Source organism: Canis aureus, chromosome 4 (assembly GCF_053574225.1).
Source record: "Canis aureus isolate CA01 chromosome 4, VMU_Caureus_v.1.0, whole genome shotgun sequence".
Taxonomy (NCBI): Eukaryota; Metazoa; Chordata; class Mammalia; order Carnivora; family Canidae; genus Canis; species Canis aureus.
In genome coordinates, this window is record NC_135614.1 from 49561567 (window position 1) to 49583804 (window position 22238).

The window sequence follows — 22238 nt, forward strand, 5'->3', positions numbered from 1 at the left end:
CCTTTCTCTGTCTCTCATGAATAAATACATAAAATCTTTAAAATAAGTAAATAAATAAATTATAATAAATCTTTTTTTTAAAAAAAGATTAAGGATGTATAGTTTTAGTGAAGGGAATCATGAAAACCTATTTTCATTAGTTCACTGAACTACTGTAAAAAAAGATTAAGCTTTACACACACCCATGTGTGTGTATATATATATGTAAGCAATATGCAACATTATGCACTCAGTTTTTTTGAGGGCACATAGGAACAATACAGAAGTTTCAATAGCCCATCTAGCCTAACTTTATCCCCCAAACCCCAAACTGATTAGAAACACTAAATACACTATATCTTGGAAGCACAAAAATTCTGCATGATCAAAACCAGCCATCTCCCATATCTTATTCCCGTTAACACACATCGGTCTAGGCATTCTTTTCCCCACTGCTAGATATATTCTTTGGATTGAATGCTGGGAGGCCTGGAACGAAATACAAGAATGGAGGAGGGGGTAGGTCTGCGATAGCTCTCCCACAGTAACCACCTTCCTTTATGTAACCTCCACAGGGGCTCTGAAACCTGACAAAGTGAAAAAGATTCCTGAACTTGGGCGAAGGACTCATTCTGTAAGCCTCAATTTTCTCACCTGTAAAACGGAGCAGAACAGTATCTTATAGCTATGACGATTAAATAATGCATGCAAAGGGCATACACAGCGCCCTGCACCGAACTAAGAGTTCAGGAAGTTGTCATCTCCAAAACTGCTATTTCTGAAAAAAAAAAAACCACTTTCCCATTCTTTCTCAGGGGCCAGAACGGGGAAGATCAAAAGATACAAACAAAGAATGAAAAAGGGAAATTCAGAGAGATAAAGCAAAACCGAAAGAGCTCCGAAGAGCCCCTCTCCGTTAACGGCAGGGGAAAGAGAAGGCACCGGAGTGAAACCAGACCTACTCGTTTCCTGCCGCAGAACTGGAAGCGCAAATACCGGCGGGTGTGCGCGGAGGTAAACAAACTCGGTGGCGCCGCCCTCTCCCCCCCGGAGCTCGGAAGGAGGTGCTGGGGCGACTCCGGGCCGGGCTCGCATTCCTGCAGGATGCGCAGCGTAAAGCACTGGAGCCCCCACGATCTGGACCGTCCCCCTCTGCACTCCCAGCTTCCACGAGACCCCAGGGCCGACTGCCTCACCTCCACCAGCCGGCAGCTCCCGGGGACAAAGTGGATGGAGAGCTCGTTCTCCCGCCCCACCATGCCCGCCGTCTTCGCGCCGCCGCCGCCGCAGCGACCGCCACTTCCTCCAGCCCGGGATGGCCGAGGGCCGCAGCTCCGTCGCCCTGGGCCCGCCTCCCTAGCTCCGGGCCCGGCCCCCGCTCTCCGCTTCCGGCTTCCGCCGCCAAGGCCGCGCCCGTTGATTGGCCACGCTCGGCCGATGCCCCCCAAAAGGGGGCGGGCGCGTTCAGTACGCTCCCGGCCCGCTCGCCACCTCTTAAAGGGATACGCCGAACAAAGGCCTTGGCCCGACGCCGTGAACACAAGTTCTGGATTTGGGAGGGGTCGTTTTGTGCACTTTTTTTTCCCGTTTGCCTTTGTTCTGGACTAGGGAAAGATCGGACTGAATCGCCTGGCTTTTCAAGTTTCCAGACTGCGCAGCGCGTAACAATGAACTGGGCTTGTAATCCGTGAAGTGAGAGCAGCTGTTTTAAAGCCGGGGGTGGGTTTGGGCAAGACGATGAGGGGGGGCGGCAGGCGTCTATCCCTGCAGCTACAGGAGTGGGGTGTTGTGGTTCGTTTTGTTTTGTTTTGGTCCAGACAGTCAGAAAGGCAAAAGAATAAAAATACAAGTGTCGGTGAGTCGCGGACACCTCAACAACCCGTTTGTCTCCCTGGGATGTTCTAAAGTGGTACGTGTGAAAGTCCAAATAAGTCAAAACTATTTTTAACCTAGTCCAAGATAAAAAGCGAGGGGTTCGGGGGAGGAATGATCCGGGGGCCGCTTCATACTTCACAGAGTCCCGGACTTTACCCGTGAACGCAGAACCAGGCTCTGCGGGAGCCGCGCCGGGGACCGGGCACTGTCGCGGGTCGAACGGGGGCGTCCAGGCGCCACTCGAGCCTCGGGTCGGGCCCGGCCTCCGCAGCCGCCGTCAAACACCGAGGAAGCCGAGGGGACGAGACCCAGAGGCACGCCAGGCCTTCCCCGCTCGTCCGGCTTCTGGAAAGCAACGAATCGGCCGCACCAACCTCCCCCTCCCCCGCCCGGGGTGGAAACGGCCCCCGGGGCAGCTCCAAACCGCGGCGTCCGCTCGGTCGGGGCGCGCGATCCCCTCGGGCAGAGCCGGGCCGGGCGGCACCAGCCAGACCGCAAGGCCGCCCCCGCGCCTGGCCGCCGGGGGGGGGGGGGGGGGGGGGGGGCTTCGACTCAAAGGCCTCATTTTTATAATCCCTTTTTGCTTATTTTAGACCTAAAGACTAAGCAGCCTTTCGGAAAAGTTGTCCTTTGTCTGAGCCCCGGAGTCTCCTTTGTACCCAACCCCCCGACAAGAACTCCTCTCCTTCCTCGAGTAAACCAGCTTTCTTAGGACCGGGGGATGGGGGAGGGGAGCCTGAGGCCTCGCACTTTCCGATTTTTTTTTTTTTCTTAAATTTAATTTTTACCCGAGCTGTTCCTGTTCATCGAGTTTCGCATTATTCAGAGAGTCCTTGAGAGGACTGGCCCAGCGCAAAACACTCCTAATCTGCAGACAAAGAGGGTGGGAAGGGGAGGCAAATTCAAGATCCAACTAATCCTTTTCTTTAAAAGTTGGATTTTGTGGTGGTTAATTTCTAGATGCGCCCCGTTGATGCAACCGGATCCTTCTGGTTTAAAAAAAATTTTTTTTTTAAGTATCCAGTGCGAACAGTTAAGCACATGCATATGCAATTGCTTCTGTTTTTTTTTTTTTTTTTTTTTTTTTTTTTTTTTTTAATTTTTCAGAGCAGCCTTGTCCGGAGTTAGGAACAAGAGTTTTTTTGTCCTTTGAGAATCTGGGTTGACACGTCCCAGGTAAAACTTGAGTCTAGTTCGAGAGACATACTGTGTTCATGCACAGTTTTTAATCATTCTCTTTAAAAATGAAAGTTTCTCCGTGAACAAAAATGCCACTGTCGTACAGACAAAATCCAAGTGCCTGTGGTGGCTAAATCTATAAATTTAAAGAGAGTAGCCTGGAGCTAAAGTTAGGTTAGCAATTCAATTCTTGCTAAGACAAAGAAAGGCTGGAACACACAATTATAGATAAAATCCTTACTTATATAGAACCTTCACCGACACCATTGCATTTAATCCGGTAAAAGAAACTGCTGTTCTGTTTTGCATCTTATTTTATTTTTTTGTCAATTAATGAGACTTAGCTGAGCTCTTTAAAGCCTGGTTCTCAGGTCAATAATTAAAGTTGGCTGATTCTTCCATGTCCCAAAGTTACATGTTTTAAAGAAATGAATGACGCCCGCTTCTTTTTCCTTTTTCTTTTTTTTAACTCACCCTTTTGGTTTTTATCATTCACTGGGATGCTTTTTAAAGAAACTAACTCCAGAATGCTTCATTTCTTGAATAGCTAGGTCTTACCTGTTCCATGTCCTCCGGCATTTCAGGCATGATTCCAGAATTACCTCGGGAAAACAGATTTGGGATGAGCCTCAGCCTCTGCCTCCTTTGCCTGGGTCTTTGTTCTGCCTGAAGAGAGCGCAGGCACGCAAAAACGTGAGCCCCAGCTTCACTCGACCTTTTAAATTAGCATTTTGATTCCAATCCCAGAATCTCATGCAGTTTTCCACATTGCAGTAAACTGGCAGCTGATTCCCCCTGGCAGTCTTGAAAATACCCAATGAGAAGTTTTATGTTTAATTGCATGCCAAGTTAGGGTCTATTAGCAAAACCATTAGGAGAACCAATTTAAAAAAAAAAGAAGAAACAAAGAAACAAACAAAAAAACTTCCTGTGAAGACTTGTTGCAATTTTCTTGCAGAAGAAAAGTAAGACTCACAGTTGGAAACCACACAGATCTTGCAATTGAGTCCTGAAATATTTTATTCAGTTATGCCTTACTGCAACAGAGTCTTGGTAAAGTTTTTCAGTGCTTTTCTGCCTAGTATCTTCTTTTTTTTTTTTTTAAGATTTTATTTATTTATTCATGAGAGACACAGAGAGAGAAATGGGGGTGGAGGGGTGGGCAGAGATAGAAGCAGGCTCCATGCAGGGAGCCTGATGTGGGACTCGATCCCGGGACTCCAGGATGACACCCTGGGCCAAAGGCAGGCACTTAACCACCCAGGGGTTCCCCGCCTAGTATCTTCTAATTAACTATTTTGACGAACAGTAAAAGACACTGGTGGTAACAGCACCCAAAAATTAAAATGCAACAGGTCATTTCTATTAACATTATGCTGCCGTCCGACAGAAAATTGTAGGTGGAGTAGCTTTAAGTTAGGCCAAGCATCAAGGACTTCTAGATGAATAATTTGCAAACCTGCCTGTATCACCAAACCCGAAACAAAATCATTCTATGGGAATGGAGCCCAGCAATCTTATTTTTAACGATTTTAAGGACAGTGAACATGCTCAGTTAAATTTTGAACCATTGTTCTGGACTATGGCTCTGTAACAACTTAAGAACAACAACAATGAAATGCCATTTAGATAGAGCTAAGAAAAAAAAACACTTAACCCTTTATTCCAGACGCTTCAAGCACATAGCACCTAGTAAACTCTATAAAACGTGTGGAAGGTCTATAAGTAATGGAAACTATGCAATTTTTAAAAATTGATAAATTTTATCAAAATTAAAAACTTGTATCCATCAATAAACAATATTAAGAAAATAAATAAGCAAATCACAGACTGAGGGGGGAAAAAACCTTTATACATATATCCAAAAAGGAGTTATAGTCAGAATATTTAAAGAACCCTACTGAAATTGCACAAAAGCATAAAGTTGAAGGACACCTGACTGGCTCAGTTGGTGGAGCATGTGACTCTTGATTTCCAGGTTGTGAATTCAAGCCCCAAGTTGGGGGTAGAGATTGTTTAAATAAATAAATAACTTATTTTAAAAATGCATAATGGGCACCTGGTTGGTCCAGTTGGTTTCAGCTCAGGTCAGGATCTCAGGGTCTCAGCCCTCAGCTGTTGTATGCTTGAGTTTCTCTCCCTCTTCCTCTGCCCCTCCCTCCTCTCTCTCTCTCTCTCTCTGAAATAAAGTCTTTTAAAAAATTAAAATTAAAATTTTAAAGCATAAAGTTGAACAAAAATCAAAAGGCTGGACTAATGCTTCAGCAAAACTTGATTTTAAACAGAGTAACCTTTTCCCTCTCTCCCACAAACCTCCCTCCTCCCTTCTGCAAGAGACCGCAGTACCACCCTCATTGCAGTACCAACTACAGAGGCTGGCCATGCAAACCTAATTCCTGTGGAAACTGGCTAGCTCATCTGTTCCCCTGTAAAGCCCCCAGCTCCTTTCTCCAGGGGGGCTTGCAGTTTTTGAAAGCCTGCTGCAGCTTCCTTTGCCTGACAAGACAATAAAACTGTTGTTACTCTATTCCACACTGTCCTCGTGTTATATTTTGGCTCTAGAAGAACAGAGGTCAGATATCAACAACACTACAACTTAATAATTTTTAAACATCATTTTAAAAATGCACACATTTTCAACAGATACTTCACAAAGATGTAATAATGGTTAATAATCATATAAGAAAAAGTTCAATATCTGGGAAATGCAAACTAAAATCATATTGCGGAGCACCTGGGTGGCTCAGTGGTTGAGCGTCTGCCTTTTACTCAGGTCATGAACCGGGGGTTCTGGGATCAAGTCCCGCATCAGGCTTCCCCACAGGGAATCCACTTCTCCCTCTGCCTATGTCTCTGCTTCTCTCTGTCTCTCACAAACTTAAAATACTGTTACCAGCCAGATCCTAAGACTTGTACTCATGCCCACCGACCTTTGTCCCACATTTTTCCTTAAGCTCTTCTTTCCAGCTTACCTCAACTCAGGCAAAAGACCAGAGGAGCGAAACATCCACCCTGTGATGGAAACTTAAACTCAAGCAATAATGTCTGACTCGACAGGGTTCTCCTGAGTATCACATGAGCAATTTGAACTCAAACTCTGGCTCACACCTGCACAGATGGACAATGTAATGGCCTGTGAAGTCACCAACAGTTACCTTTCCCTCATTATAATACTTTATTATTATATAATATAACAGCATAAAATCTCCACCCAAGAAGGGGGGAAGACAAGCCTCATTCACTCACTATATCATGTACATACAGGCATGTTTCCTTAAGGTACATGTGTGACTTTATACCTGCCTCTACATTCAATGACCAGGCTCCCTTCTAAATATTCATCCTAACCCTAAATAAAAGGAAGCCATTCATCCTTGCTTGGGGACTCACCGCTTTGAAAGTTATTCCCTGTGATTTCCTTATATGTTGCAAATAAAATTTTGCTTTGTGCGACAACTCCACTTGGCATAGATCCTATCTGTAACTTAGCAAAGAGGGAACTCACTATATTAGTTCAGTTACAATACCATTACATACTTAACAATGGTTAAAATTAAAAAGATAACATCATATGCTAACAAGCATTTTTGGCAACTAGATTGCTCATTCATTGCCAGTGGGAGTATAAAATGACACAACCACTTTAGAAAACTGTTGGGCAATTTATTATAAAGTTGAACTCCTAACTCAGCAATTCCATTTCTGGATGACTACCAAGGAGAAATGCAAGTGTATATACATAAAGACTTGTCCAAGAATATGGCAGATTAATTCAAAATAACCTAAAACTGGAAATAACCTAAATATCCATTAATAGATGAATGGATAGATTGTGGTATATGCAAACTATTGGGATATTGCTTAGCTATACAAAGAAATGAACTATATGAATGCAACGCAAAATCATTATGCTGAGTTAAGGAAACTAGACACAAAAGAGTATGATTCCACTTATGTGAAATTCTGAAACAGTTGAAACTAATCTATGGTGAAAAAACTAGCTTGGGGGAGAAGGAGGGGTTGATTGTGAGGGCCGTAAATGAACTTTCTGAGGTTATGAGAATATTTTATATCTTTTTTTTTTTAGTTTTATATCTTGATAGGTAACAAGGATACATATGCTAATCAAACTATAAGTTATCTGGAGGTGGCTGGCTGGCAGGCAGTATAGTATGTGACTCGATCTCCGGGTCATGAGTTCAAGCTCACTGGGTGTATAGGTTACTTTAAAAAAAATTTTAAGTTTAAAAAAATAAGTTGCAATTGAATTTTTATTATTTTTTAAAGATTTATTTATTCATGAGAGACAGAGAGGCAGAGCCATAGGCTGAGGGAGAAGCAGGCTTTCCGCAGGGAGCCTCATCCAGGGCTCTATCCTGGATCCCATGAGCTGAAGGCAGACGCTCAACTGCTGAGCCACCCACCCATGAGTCCAGCAATTGAATTTTTTTAAAAAAAAATTTTTAGATCTGTTCATTTCACTATCTGTATTACTATATGTAATTTATGCCTCAATTTTAAAATAATAACAGTCATATTTTGTTTTGGATCATTTGGGTAAGTCAAGCTTAGATTCAGTCAGCAATTTCCAGGATATAAGTTTGAAGTAGTGTTAGCCATTGCATTGGTACTGTTACCTAGGCTGCATTTGGAAGTTACTCAGATCAGAGGGCTGAAAGTTATTAGCAGAAGGGAGGAGGGGGAATAGGGACAAAAACAGGGTATGAATGTTTTGTTTTGCCAGACCAGTATTTCCTGCCAAGGAGACACCTGGCTAGGTATTTTCCTGATAGCCATGTGAATGAGCCATTCTGAACTAATTTGGAGCTGAGGACTTGCACAGAACTTACCTCTGCTGTCCTGAAGTTACCCTTAGCTCATTACAATACTAAGATCTCCTTCAGTGGGTGAGGTTTTCTGCCATTTTTTTGAACATTCAACATGTATGCTCTAGCATGTTGATGAGCTAGGCATGCATAAACTAAAGTGCCTAAGTAATAGAATATGTGTACATTCTTTTTTTTTAAAATACTTATTGTTTTATTTTATTTTTTTAATTTATTTTTTATTGGTGTTCAATTTACTAACATACAGAATAACACCCAGTGCCTGTCACCCATTCACTCCCACCCCCCGCCCTCCTCCCCTTCTACCACCCCTAGTTCGTTTCCCAGAGTTAGCAGTCTTTACGTTCTGTCTCCCTTTCTGATATTTCCCACACATTTCTTCTCCCTTCCCTTATATTCCCTTTCACTATTATTTATATTGTGTACATTCTTTAATGTACATGGAAGCTCCCTGCCCCCTAATACACCGAATAAAAGCTTCATTTACTAACCCCATGGGGAGATAGTGCTTTGAAAGCTATCCTTGTCTCTTAACTTGTAAGAAGTAATAAAAAGTTATTTGCTTTCAACACTTCTTTGGGTTGTATTCAATTTAATACACCCCAAGAGGTGAACCCCCCAAGTTCAGTTACAATACAAATGATGAACTACTTGGACAGTATTTACATTTTTAAATTCATTAGGACCTAAGAAATCAAAAGCGTTTTCCTTGTTGGGATATGCACACATTTTTTCAAGTTTAAGAGATATATCTCTTAGTTATAATGATACCCCAAGGGCAAGAACAAAGGTTTTTATTTCTTCTTTTTTTACAACCTCCTCTCGCTTGTAACACTCTTTTAAAAATTACCTTGGATTCCACCATCCAAGGTTTTTCCTATCTCTGTGATTCCTATTCCCACATGAATGGCTCTGTCCCAAACTCTCTCTCAATCTATGGCTTCCCATTTCCACATGCCTAAAAGGCATCTTTACCAGTATGTTCCACTGGTATATCAAACTCACAGGCCCAAGAAAGGTTTTTAAAGTAAATTTAATATTAATTCATCATCTTGTCCCTCCAAACCTGATCTTTCTCCTAACCCCCCAGGTTTGTAAGAAAGATACTTTTATGCTAATTAACTCATAGACTCAAATATACATGTAGGAATTTATTAGGGAATAAAAATGAATTAAAAATTAATCATTAAGGGATCCCTGGGTGGCACAGCGGTTTGGCGCCTGCCTTTGGCCTAGGGCGTGATCCTGGAGACCCGGGATCGAATCCCACATCAGGCTCCCGTTGCATGGAGCCTGCTTCTCCCTCTGCCTGTGTCTCTGCCTCTCTCTCTCTCTCTGTGTGACTATCATAAATAAATAAATAAATAAAATTAATAATTAAAAATAATAAATTCCTACTTTACTTATACTAAATAAGTTCTTAACAGGTTTGAAAGGTTTAAGATGTGGGGAAATGCGTACAATAATCTTGGAGTGAGGTATCCTTTTATGAGCATATCATGAAATTCAGAAACCGAAAGTGAAAATACCGACAATATAAGCCAGGTACATTTTTGTGAATATCTGTGTAATAACAACGGCAACAATAATAGTGATAATTAACCAAGTCAAAAGACAAACTGGGAGGGACACCAGGGTGGCTCAGTGATTGAGTGTCTGCCTTCAGCTCGGGGTGTGATGGGAGTCCAGGGATCAAGTCCAGCATCTGGCTCCTTGCAGGGAGCCTGCTTCTCCCTCTCCCTCTGCCTGTGTTTCTGCTTCTCTCTGTGTGTGTCTCTCATGAATAAATAAATAAAATCTTAAAAAAAAAAAAAAAGACAAGCTGGGAGAAAATATATATGATGCATGAGAAATCCGAGAGCTAATTGTCATGCTATATAAGGAAATTTAGAAATCAATACAGAAAAAAAACACCTTAAAAGTCAGCCTTTTAAAGTGTTAAATTCAGTGGTTTTCGATGATATCTTTAGAGTTGTTCAACCATCACCACTATCCCAGGGACACTGCCAAATTCTTTGATTTGGCCACTGGAATTGGTAGGTTAGTGGAGGAAGGGTACAGAAGTTCAACTGAAGGGTGAGAGAAAGGACTGGAAAATAAGGAGGGGAACTAGGTATTGTAGAAAACTCTTCCAAACACTGTTTCTATAAAGAGGTGAATGTGTGGAAGGGTGGAGGGTGATATAAGATCCAAGGCGGATTATGAGTTTTGTTCTGCCTCTTTTTTTTTGTTTGGTTTTGAAAGGTCTATTACTAGAGCACATTTGTATGAAGTAGGGAGGATCCACTAAACTAATAGGATGTGTTACAGGTTGAATTTTGCCCCCCAAAGTGACATGTTGAAATCCTAATCCCCAGCACCTCAGAATGTGACCTTGTTTAGAAATAGGGCTGTATTCCAATTCACATTTGCAGAGACAAGAATGTCGAATTCTTCTGAAGGGAGGGACACTGCAAGTCTCATGGCCCAGCCTGACTTCAATGGAGAAGAGAAGGATAACCCTCCCCCTGGAATTACTATATTTCGAAGAATAATACAATGTCCTACAAGGAGTAGAGGCAAGAGAACATGAGGACACATGTATTCGGGTTGGCAAATTTAACAAAGGAAAGATGTGGAAGTCCTGCCTGACTGCTTCAGTTCTCAGCTAAGTATGTGGTAATGCCATCAGCTGAGGGTGTGAGGAAGGAGGGATACATGAGTCAGAACCTCGAGAGGACTGAACTAAAATTGTACATATGCAACTTTTTAGCTAATGTAGAATTTTTTAGACTTTTTATTATAAAAATTTTCAAACTTACAAAAAAATTAAAAGAAGAGCTTAATGAACATTCTTACCCCATTTCTACCCAAATTCAACAATTGTTACTATTCTACTATAATTGCTTTCTCTATATATATTTTATTATTTTAAAGATTTATTTATTGGGCATCTAGATGGCTCAGTGGTTGAGTGTCTGCCTTTCACTCAGGTCATGATTCCAGGGTCCTGGGATCGAGTTCTACATTGGGGTCCCCACAGAGAGCCCGCTTCTCCCTCTGCCTCCATCTCTGCCTCCATCTCTGCCTCACTCCCTCTGTCTCTCATAAATAAATGGATAAAATCTTAAAAAAAAAAAAAAAAGATGTATTTTTTAGAAAGAGAGCACACAAGCAGGAGGAAGGGCAGAGAGAGCATCTCAAGCTGACTCCCCGCTGAGCACATAGAGCCTGCTGAGGGTGCAATCTCACTACCCCAAGACCATGACCTAAGCCAAAATCAAGAGTTGATGGCTTAACTGACTGAGCCACTCAGATTCCCCTCTATATATTTCTTAAATTAAATTGGTTTTTGTGGGACACCTGGGTGGCTCAGTGGTTGAGCATCTGCCTTTGGCTCAAGTTGTGATCCTGGAGTTCTGGGATCTGGTCCTGCATCAGGATCCCTGTGGGGAGCCTGCTTCTCCCTCTATGTCTCTGCCTGTTTCCCTGTGTGTCTCATGAATAAATAAATAAAATCTTAAATAAAAAACATGCTTTTTCTGAAACGTTTCAAAAAGACTTTTTTTTAAATGTCATGACATTTTATTTTTAAAAACATCAGTATCCATTTTCTAAGAATAAGGTCATTCTCTCATATGACTGCAAGACCATTGTCACACTTAAGAAGATTCACAATTCCATATCAGCTACATTTAAATTTCTCTAATTGTTCCAAAAATTTATTTTATAACTTTTTTAAAAAATCAGTATGTCATGAAGCTTCCCACATTTTGTTTACTCTTTTAATCTCCTTTTTTAAAGAGTGGTTTTAAATTCACAGGAAAAGTGAGTGGAAGGTAAAGAGATTCTCCATATCCCTCCCTACCACACTTCATCCCGGCCCCTCACACTTGCACAGCCTCCCTCCTTAGCAACAAACCCGCAAGAGTGGTACATTCGTTACAATTGATGAACCTACACTGACACACTGTAATCACCAGAAGTCCACACTTTACATTAGTAAACTCTTGGTATTGTATCTATGGGTTTGGGCAAATGTATATACAATGGCATATCTTTGTGGTGTCATACAGAGCATTTTCACCGCCCTAGAAATCCTCCGTGTTCCACCTATTCATCCCTCTCCTTCCTCTGCCAGCTCCTGGCAACCATTGATCTTTTTGTCTCCACAATTTTGCCTGTTCTGGAACGTCATATAGTTAGAATCACACGGTATACAGAATGACTCTTTCAGAATGACTCTTTTCACTTCATAATATGCATTTGTTTCCTCTGTGCATTTTCATGGCTTGATAGCTCATTCTTTTTAACATTGGTTAATATTCCATTGTCTGGGTGTATCACAATTTATTTATACATTCACCTACTGAAAGACATTTTGGCTGTTTCCAAGTTTTGGCAATTATGAATAAAGCTGCTATAAACATTTGTGTGCAAGTTTTTATGTGAACATGCATACTTTTTTTGTCTCATCACATTGGCTTTTTGCCGAGACATTATCAATTACCTGATGATTTTCTTCAGGGACTAAGTCTTGTATTTTCTGTAAAGTGTTATTTTTGAGACTTGATTAGACTGATAGTGCTGTGTATGCATATTGTATCATATTAGAAGGCACCTGACAAAAGGACATCCTAATATTAGTGGTGTTTTACCATTTGCTATGATGGTTCCTTCCTTCCTCCCTTCCTCCCTTCTCCTTCCCTCTCTCCCTCCCTCCCTTCCTTTCTTCCTTCCATCTTTCCTCCCCCTCCTTCCTTCCTTTTTAGTAATCCCTACACCAAAGGTGGGGCTTGAACTCACCAAGATCAAGAGTCTCACACTCCACCAACTGAGCTGGCCAGGTGCCCCTGGTGGCACATTCTTTTACCCTTTGCAATTAATAAGTAATCTTCGGGATCCTACTTTGGGACCTGTGAATATCTTGTAACCTAACAACTTTCACTTGATAGCACTGATGTTCCTCATCTAAATCAGTGATTCTGTTGGAGGTGGCAAAGTCCAGAACACTTAATGAGGTCATCTAGGGGGAGAGTGTAGTAAAAGAAAAGAGAGTGCAGGTTCAACTCCTTACTGCAATAATGACAAGCCAGGTACAGGATGGTGCAACAAAGGAGTGAGAAAAGCAGCAGTTAGGTTGAGAGAAAACCAAGGATGTGGCACCAGCTCTCTGGAAAAGAGAGCATTTCAAGAAAGGAAGTTTTGGGGATCCCTGGGTGGCGCAGCGGTTTGGCGCCTGCCTTTGGCCCAGGGCACGATCCTGGAGACCTGGGATCGAATCCCACATCGGGCTCCCGGTGCAAGGAGCCTGCTTCTCCCTCTGCCTGTGTCTCTGCCTCTCTCTCTCTCTGTGACTATCATAAATAAATAAATTAAAAAAAAAATTAAAAAAAAAAAAAGAAAGGAAGTTCTGTTAGTGGAGGATGAAGCTAGGGAGGTGCCCATTGGATTTGGTAAGGTAGAGTTCACTGCAGAAATTGGCAGGAGTTTTGCAGAGGATTGGGAACAGAAATCAGACTCTGGTGGCTTAGAATGAGAAAGACAAGGGAAACAGACCTATACAATGTATCTTTTTCAGAGATGGCTTTATTTTTTTTTAAGATTTTATTTATTTATTTGAGAAAGAGAGAGCATGCACCCAAGTGGGGGGAGGGGCAGAAGGACAAGACTCTCCGCTGAGCGGGATGCCCCATTTGGGGCTTGATCTCAGGGTCCTGAGATCCTGACTTGAGCCAAAGTCAGACACTTAACTCACTGAGCCAGGCATCCTCCTGGCTCTAATTAAGACATTAAATGTCTCTAATTTGGGCTTCTCAATAAATATTTATTGTTTTTCACAAATTTTACACTTATTTCCCCTCCTTTGGTCATTTCTCTCAACATGAGTTTTAAAATACAGTGTAGTGAGATAAGATTTTGAACGATTAATCTTTGTACTTTTTAATTTCCTACGGCACTCTCTTAGTTTTCTCCTACCCACTTTGCAGCATCCATAGAGCCAGGAGGAGAATTAGGATGGTTCAAGTGAAAATACAGAAAAACAGCAAATGTTTGTCCTGCTATTGTTTTTCTCTTGAATCTACAGCTAATGAGGATTATGAAGTGGCTGTGGGTGACAGAGGATGAGTCCTTTATTCCTGATTCAGGCAGAAGAGATAAATATTATTGTGACTAAGATGGGAAGAAGGCATTGGAGTCGCCCTCTCTGTTGTGATAGTCTTCAGAAAATCAGTAAACAAAATTTGACTTGTGATTAAGGCGCTGATGACTCTTAATTTGAAGGAATGTTAGAGTTGGGGTCTCAACAAAAACTTTTCTAAGGAGAGTGAATGACTCCATGTCTTTAGGTCCTGGGGCCTTCTCTCTAACTTTGCCACTACTGGGATCCCTGGGTGGCTTAGTGGTTTAGCATCTGCCCTGGGTTCAGGATGTGATCCTGAAGTCCCAGGATCGGGTCCCACGTCGGGCTCCCTGCATGGAGCCTGCTTCTTTCTCTGCCTGTATCTCTCCCACTCTCTCTGTGTCTCTCATGAATAAATAAATATTAAAACAAACAAACAAACAAAACTTTGCCACTACTTTTGGGCCCCCCACCCTGTTTCAGGAGATGTTCCTATAGTAGTCATGAATAGCAGCAAGAAGAGAGGATCTGGAGGAAGGGTTTCCAGGGATGATGAGAAAGGAGGCAGGGTATCCCAAATTGTGGACGATGCTCTCTTGTCAGTGTGAACATGGACAGGGAGTTAAAGTTAAAGGCTAACATGGCTATACTGGGACTAAGTTAAACTAGACATGACCCTCAGTTCCCAAGCCCTGGCCTCCTATAACTTAGACTTTTACCTGTGAGCCTCAGCACACATAGGCCAGGTCCTGCATGTTGGGAGGCAGCATGCCAAAAACCTTGAAGCAAAAGCTTGAAGTGTTAATAAAAAGTCCAAAGTTTAGCTCTTTCTTTCTAAAGAGACCTCATCCACACCTTCAGTACACACCAGCCTGTCACTCCCTCAGAAATATAGTCCATCCATTTCACAGCTTTCTGAAAGGCCTGAACTTTCTCCTGTAGATATCCTCCTCCCTTGGGGAGAACTGGGACTGTGATGATGATGATGATTTTTGGCAGCATTTGGTGTAATCCATTGCTGTCATTTATTATGCTCTGTATCTCCATCATATTATTAAAGTTGTGCTTTTTCTTCAGCATCATTAAATCAGTTTGTAACTTTATGTATGCATGAGCCTGTCTTTCTTGCTAGATTGAAAGCTCTGTGGAGATAGGAACCGTCTTTATACAATTCTTTGGCCTCTAGCATAGTAGTTATTTAAAAAATTTTTGATAGTTGTTAAATGACTCTCACTGGCAGATCTCACCAATCCCTAAGAATCAGTTACTGTCCACACTCTTACTGTTCCCAGATGTGTATGTTGTTCAGAACCTTCTCCTGAGGACCTACACATGCAAGATTCTATCTGACATCTCCACTCCACCTCAAACTCAGTATGTCCCAAACTGACTGTGTCCACTTCACTTGGCAAATGAGCTCTTTCATCTAAGTTCTTTATTTCAGGTGATAGCAAGGTCACTCATCTATTGTACAAACCGGAGAGTCTCAACTATTCCTCAGGCTATGGGCCATCTGCTTTTACCTGGATAATTATCTTTTTCTTCTTCTACAGCAACTAGACAGTGTCTAACACACAATAGGTACTAGTAAATATCATTGGATAAATGATCTAACTTCTGATTTATTCCCATAGAACTAATTTTCCACTCAGCAATGTGACATTCAGAAACATCTGATGCTAATCCATTGCCCTTTAAGGGCTCCCCATTGTCCACGGGTTAAAGATCAAATTTCATAGTATACGTTTTCCTTTTTACCATTCACGGTCAGATCTATTTATTCTTGCAGTTCAACTTTTCTCTGGTGATACTGAATGTTGTTTCTCAAATGGAGCAAACTCTCTTAACTTTCTATTGGATAATACATTTCCACTGAATCCTTCCCTTATCTGACTCACTCCTATGCATTTGTTCAGGTCCTAGCTTAGTACTCACCACCTGACCTGACCTAGAAGGGGTTGGAAATTCCTGCTAGATCACTAAGTACTTTGCAAACCAAGACCTTAGTTAACCACTTAGCTAGTCAAAGACCTCTATCACCTTTTGCTTTCAGACAATTTTGTAGGGAACATTCTTAGGCTAAAGTCTTTGTATAGATACCAGTCTGAAAGATGAAGTCCTGGCAGAAACAAACAAACAAACAAACCAAAATCTTGGGAGAGAAATTTCTGGCCAAAGGGCACGTATATATATATATTTTTTACTTTAACAGATACTGTCCAGTCGATTTTTTTTAAAAAAAAAGATTTATTTATTCATGAGAGACACACACACACATAGAGGCAGAGACACAGGCAGAGGGAGAAGCAGGCTCCATGCAGGGAGCCCGACTTGGGACTCTATCCGGGGACCCCAGGATCATGCCCTGGGCCAAAGGCAGGTGCTAAACGGCTGAGCCACCCAGGGATCCCCTCATCATAGTTTTTGATCATTGTTAATCTGATACAGAAATATTGGTGTTTCATTTTACTTTGCATTTCTTAGATGATGATGGATTATCCTTTCCAAAGTAAAGAACACTTGCATTTCTTCTAGGTTCGGTCTGCATAGATCTTGACTACTTTTGGACTTTTGGTATTATCCTTAATTTATAAAACTGTCTAATCAGAAGAAATTTGGGGATGCCTGGGTGGCTCAGCAGTTGAGTATCTGCCTTTGGCCCAGGGCATGATCCTGGAGTCCTAGGATTGAGTCCCACATCGGGCTGCCTGCATGGAGCCTGCTTCTCTCTGCCTCTGTCTCTTTCTCTATCATGAAAAAATAAATAAAATCTTTTTTTTTTTTAAGAAGAAATTTGCTTTGCCTGTCATATGTGCTTATCAAGTGACTGTGGAGTCTTTCTCCATCTGGATTTTTTTACTTTTTATGAAATAAAAAAGTGGCTATATTTTGTGGCTTCAGTCTTCTATAGAAAATCTCCATTTTGAAATTATTCAGACATCATTGTGGACTATGATATTGGGGTTTTAAAAAATATTTTATTTATTTGAGAGAGAGAGAGCGTACAAGTGGGTGGGAAGGGCAGATGGAAAGGGGGAAGCAGACTCTCTGCTCAGTGGGGAGCCCAACTTGGTGCTCCATCCCAGGACGTTGGGATTATGACCTGAGCTAAAGGCAGATGCTTAACTGACTGAGCCAGCCAGGCACCCCCATTATTTTAAAAATTTAAATCTGAAATTTATTTTTGGTTTGAAAGTGAGGTGAAAGATACAACTTCTCACTAGATGGAAAGCCAGTTATCTCCCAACTATTGAGCAACATATTTTTAAGACATTCCACCATTAATTATTTCTATTTTCTTTGTGAAGTAGAAGTATCTATCATTGGCTTAAGAAGGTGGTGCTGAAATCAGAAGTTTGAGAAAAATTAAAAATGGGAAAGAGGGGTGCCTAGCTGGCCAACTCAGTAGAGCACGTGACTCTTAATATATAATTTTAAGATTTTATTTATTTGAGAGGTAGAGAGAGAAAGCACAAGTGAAGTGAGGGGCAGAGGGAGAAGCAGACTCCCTATGGAGCAGGGGGCCTAATGCAGGCTCAATCAGGCTAGGATCATGACCTACGCTGAAAGGAGACACTTAACCAACTGAGCCACCCAGGTGCCCCTAAGCATGCAACTCTTAATCTCAGGGTTGTGAGTTTAAGCCCCATGTTTGGTGTGGCACCTACTAAAAAAAAAAAAAAAAAAAAAGGTGGGGGGGTTGGGGAAGAAAAAGAAACACAGAATTGTTAGGTGACCTCAGGAGCCTAGTTAAGGTTAGAAAGAAGGACCTTGACATGGCCACCAACTTTGATATCAGAGGATATTATTTGGTATGTTCAATAGCCTTGGTACAAAAGTATAAGATGCAGACGGTTGAATTTTAACAGGAAATGTTGGGTGGGAGATGTTAGTGTGACCACCTTTAGAAAATATTATCTGTGGAATGCCTGGGTGGTTCAGTTAGTTAAGCATCTGACCTTGGTTCAGGTCATGATCTCGGGGTTCTGGAATCCAGCCCTGTGTGTCGCTCCACACTCAGTAGGGAGTCTGCTTCTCCTTCTCCCTCTGCTTATGCTATAAAATCTTAAAAAAAAAAAAACAAAAAACATATATATATATATATATATATATATATATATATATATATATATATATATATATTACCTGCAATAGGAGGAAAATTGAGATCAACTCGATTACTTAAGGCCTAGGTCAGAAGTCTAATCTTTAGGAGTACCTGTAAATCTTCATTAGGCCTTAACCACACTTTCCAGTATGTGGCCTTTCAAGACTAGAAGCTTCTCAGAAGCTGCTGAGTGTTAGTAAAACTCTGAGAATATATTTTACATTCCAAATACCTAATAAACAAACTAATAAATGGAATGTGGTATTTTATTTATTGAGATAAAGATATTTATGTCATACTTGAAGGATTACAATGCTGGGGATGTTTGGGGTTAGGAGAGGACACAAAATAAAGCTTGGGACTCAGTCTTCTCAGTCTGAAGCCATCACACACGTGGTACCAAAGATTCTTCCTTAGAAGATTGTTTCATTTTCTTCATAATCTTAAAAGGGGAGAAATCATTAGCTTCACATTGTTTATATTCTTTTTAGAAAATGTACTTTTAACAAGGGCATATTTTCTTCTCTTAAAGGATTTTCTTCCATTAATGATTAAAAAATTCTGAAACCCTCCTTACAAAACTCAATTTTTTAAAAAAAGTACAAGAATGAAACCTAATTTCATTTAAAACAAATATTAACAGAAAATAATACACACAGACATAAACTAGTCTTCATAAATAAACCCATTTTAAACCAGTAGTCCAAAGAATAATCTCAACATTAAGACTTTAATTTGGGAATGAACCATTTGTTTTAAAACCTTTATTGAGGTATGACATACAATAAACTGTATATATTAAAGATATATAATTTGATGTTTTGACATATATACATATATAGATAGATATACACAACCCAAAAAACCATCACTATAATTAAGGCAGTAAATATGTTCTTCACAAAAATACTTTTCTTATTCCTAATATTGGTAGTTTATTATTTTTTTTCCTAATCAGTCTAGCTAGAGGTTTAGCAATTTTATTGATCTCAGTAAATAAAATCTTGCATTGACTTTATGATTTTTGTTTTCTAGTTTATTGAGTTCTACTCTGACCTTTAGTTTTCCTTTTCCTTTACTTAGTTTGGGTTTAAGTTGCTCTTCTATTTCTCATTCCTAAGTTAAAAGCTAAAGTTATTGATTTAAGAGCTTTCTTCTTTTGAAATATAGGCATTCAGTGAGATAACTGCTCGAAATCTGCTTTAGCAGCAGTCCATAGCATTTTGATATGTTGTATCTTCATTTTGATTCTGTTTGAAAAAGTTCCTAATTTTCCCTTTGATTTTTCTCACTGACCCATGGCTTATTTAGAAATGTATTATTTAGAGGTACCTGGGTGACTCTGTTGGTAAAGTATCTGCCTTCGGCTCAGGTCAGGATCCCAGGGTCCTGGGATCAAGCCCTCAACTGGGCTCCATGCTTAGCGGGGAGCCTGCTTCTCCCTTTCACTCTGCCTACCACTCCCCCTGCTTGTGCTCTCTATAATGAATAGATAAAAATCTTTTGTTTTTTTTAAATTTTTATTTATGATAGTCACAGAGAGAGAGAGAGAGAGAGAGAGAGAGAGAGAGGGGCAGAGACACAGGCAGAGGGAGAAGCAGGCTCCATGCACCGGCAGCCCGACGTGGGATTTGATCCTGGGTCTCCAGGATCACGCCCTGGGCCAAAGGCAGGCGCCAAACCACTGCGCCACCCAGGGATCCCATAGATAAAAATCTTAAAAAAAATGTATTACTTAATCTCCCAACTATCTATGGGTTTTCCAGAGATCTGTTATTGATTTTTAAATTAAATCTATTGTGGACAGAGAACATACCAGATATGATTGGAATCCATTAATATTGTGAACTGGTTTTGTGGCCCAGGATATAATCGATATTGGTAAATTTTGTATGTTCACATAAAAAGAATGTATATATTATTGTTGTTGGGTAGTTTTTCCATAAATGTCAATCTAATCAACTTGGTTCAGAGTATTGTCTAAATCTTCAATATCCTTTCTGATTTTTTTCAACACAGAGCTTGAATTCAGAATCTTACAATTAAGACCTGAGGTGAGATCAAGAGTCAGATGCTTAACCAACTGAGCCATCCAGGTGCCCCTGAGGGAGGCTATTGATATCTCTCATGATCAAGAAATCGTTGCCAAGACTGATGTCATAAAGCTTTCCTATTATATTTTCTTCTAGTTGTTTAATGGTTTAAGATCTTGGAGATGATTTTTATGTATGGTTCACTGTTTTGCATTTAGATATCCAGTTTTGCCAACACTATTTATTGAAGGCACTATGCTTTCCCTACTTATATTTTTGGCACTCTCAACTAGTTTCTGGATTGCTCACAAAGTGAATTTGTCTCTGTATTACCAATGACTTGGTATGTTTTTTGGGGAGAGGAGGGTCCAAGGATTCTCTTCTGTCACCTTGCTGATGTTATGTCTCAGCATGGTATATCTTTTAACACTGTTTCACTTTTCACCTATTTTTGTCTTTATATTTGAAGTGTTTTTTTTTTTTTTTCTAATTTCTACAATTCTTCTGAACTTGTGGCTTACAATATCATACCAACTTTGTAAATCGTTATTTTATTTTTTTTTAAGATTTTATTTATTTATTCACGACAGACACAGAGAGAGAGAGAGGCAGAGACACAGGCAGAGAGAGAAGCAGGCTCCATGCAGGGAGCCCAATGTGGGACTTGATCCTAAGACTCCAGGATCATGCCCTGGGTGAAGGCAGGCACTAAACCGGCGAGCCACCCAGGCGTCCCATAAATCAGTTATTTTATTTAATTTTTAAAAAGATTTTATTTATTTATTCATGAGAGACACAGAGAGAGAGAGAGAGAGAGAGAAGCAGAGACACAGGCAGACAAAGAAGCAGGCTCCATGCAGGGAGCCCGATGTGGGACTCGATCCTGGGTCTCCAGGATCAGGCCCCGGACTGAAGGAGGCACTAAACTGCTGAGCCACGGGGGCTGCCCAAATCAGTTATTTTAAATGAAGAATCACCAGTTTCTAAATAATATACCACTATGTGTGATTCTCGAGGCAAGGTAGGGAGGGGAGAGCAAAGACAAGAAATACACCTTAAATAGAACCATTTATGTAACTTCATATAATACAAGTTGAATAACTGGGTAAATGACTTAATGTGTGGTTTTATTTCATATTACACACTTATTAACTAAGCAGTTAATAATCAGATGCCAAGCACTCTAAGACAAATTCTCTTGAGGACAGTTTCTCAGATTTTTAGTGTATCTAAGAATTGACTGCAGTTGGTTAAAAATGCAGATGTTAAAAAAAATGCAGATGTTCAGGCTAAACTCCAGATTTTAATTTAGTAGGACTGAGATGGAGTCTAGGAATCTGCAAATTCTTGACCAACTCAGTGACCCTGATAAGAGACAAAAAGATTCTTGTGGAGTTAGACATACCCTTATTTCTTATTTGCACTGGACAAATGGATGATGGATATAACAGAATGAACATTATTAGACAAAGTAGAGTCAAGAACAGACCGAGGTGTTTTTGCCCAGTTTAAGATGTTCAGATTAGAAAAGGCTTCCAGTATTGAATTAAAAAAACTCTGGATTAGAATCTTGAAACCATCTGAGGTTTCAGAGTAGGAGAATAATAATCAGCAATTTTTAAAGGAATGTTGATTTGATGGGATGAGCTGTAAAGTTGGAAAGCCAGAGAGAAAGTTTAGAATGAGGTGATAAAGGTAAGCATCAAGGAGGAGGTACAGACAACAGAAAATAAAATGTCAGAAGTCATACTGGTATGTATGTATGTGAACTTCCCTTCACATACTTAAGAACAGGAAGTTAATATTAAATACATTAAAAATATTCATTAGAAACATAATAATAACAGTAACAATAGCAAAAACAATAATAAAAAGAATGAAATAATTTTTAACAGGTCTTCCCGATATTCACGTGCAGTATTCTTGAAACTCCACAGGAGCTCAATAGCAGTTTGTATTGCCTAGAAGAATTATTAAAAAGGAGGTATTAGTATTTTAAGTTAAATTGAATCCATCAGTCATTATAAACTAAAAACAGGCATTTCCTATCTTCTATAAGGCAGGTGAGCAATGTTTACATTCTGTAGTATAATTATATTAAAAAAGTTTTTTCT

The 22238-nt window shown here is 40.5% G+C and overlaps 2 protein-coding genes across 14 annotated transcripts in view; both read right to left on the reverse strand.

Moving 5' to 3' along the window:
• Positions 1-6023, reverse strand: part of MAT2B (methionine adenosyltransferase 2 non-catalytic beta subunit) — a 50115-nt gene extending 44092 nt beyond the window's left edge. For 7 of the 11 annotated variants that reach the window (XR_013378236.1, XR_013378238.1, XR_013378234.1 and 4 more), the window contains exon 1: positions 1176-1344. Coding sequence is in view for 5 of the 11 variants with exons in the window: in XM_077895615.1 (XP_077751741.1) it covers positions 1176-1238 (63 nt within the window). In the remaining 6 variants the exon portion in view is untranslated. Of the gene's footprint in view, positions 1-1175; positions 1345-3591; positions 3734-6005 lie in introns of those variants that run through there. The other 4 variants (XM_077895614.1, XM_077895617.1, XM_077895616.1 and 1 more) reach the window with 4 other exon arrangements.
• A 12770-nt stretch (positions 6024-18793) lies between these two features.
• HMMR (hyaluronan mediated motility receptor) overlaps positions 18794-22238 on the reverse strand; it is a 45509-nt gene continuing 42064 nt past the window's right edge. For all 3 annotated transcript variants that reach the window (XM_077895612.1, XM_077895611.1, XM_077895610.1), the window contains one exon: positions 18794-22085. In XM_077895612.1, coding sequence (XP_077751738.1) covers positions 22066-22085 — 20 coding nt within the window. In that variant the 3' untranslated portion in view covers positions 18794-22065. The remainder of the gene's footprint in view (positions 22086-22238) is intronic.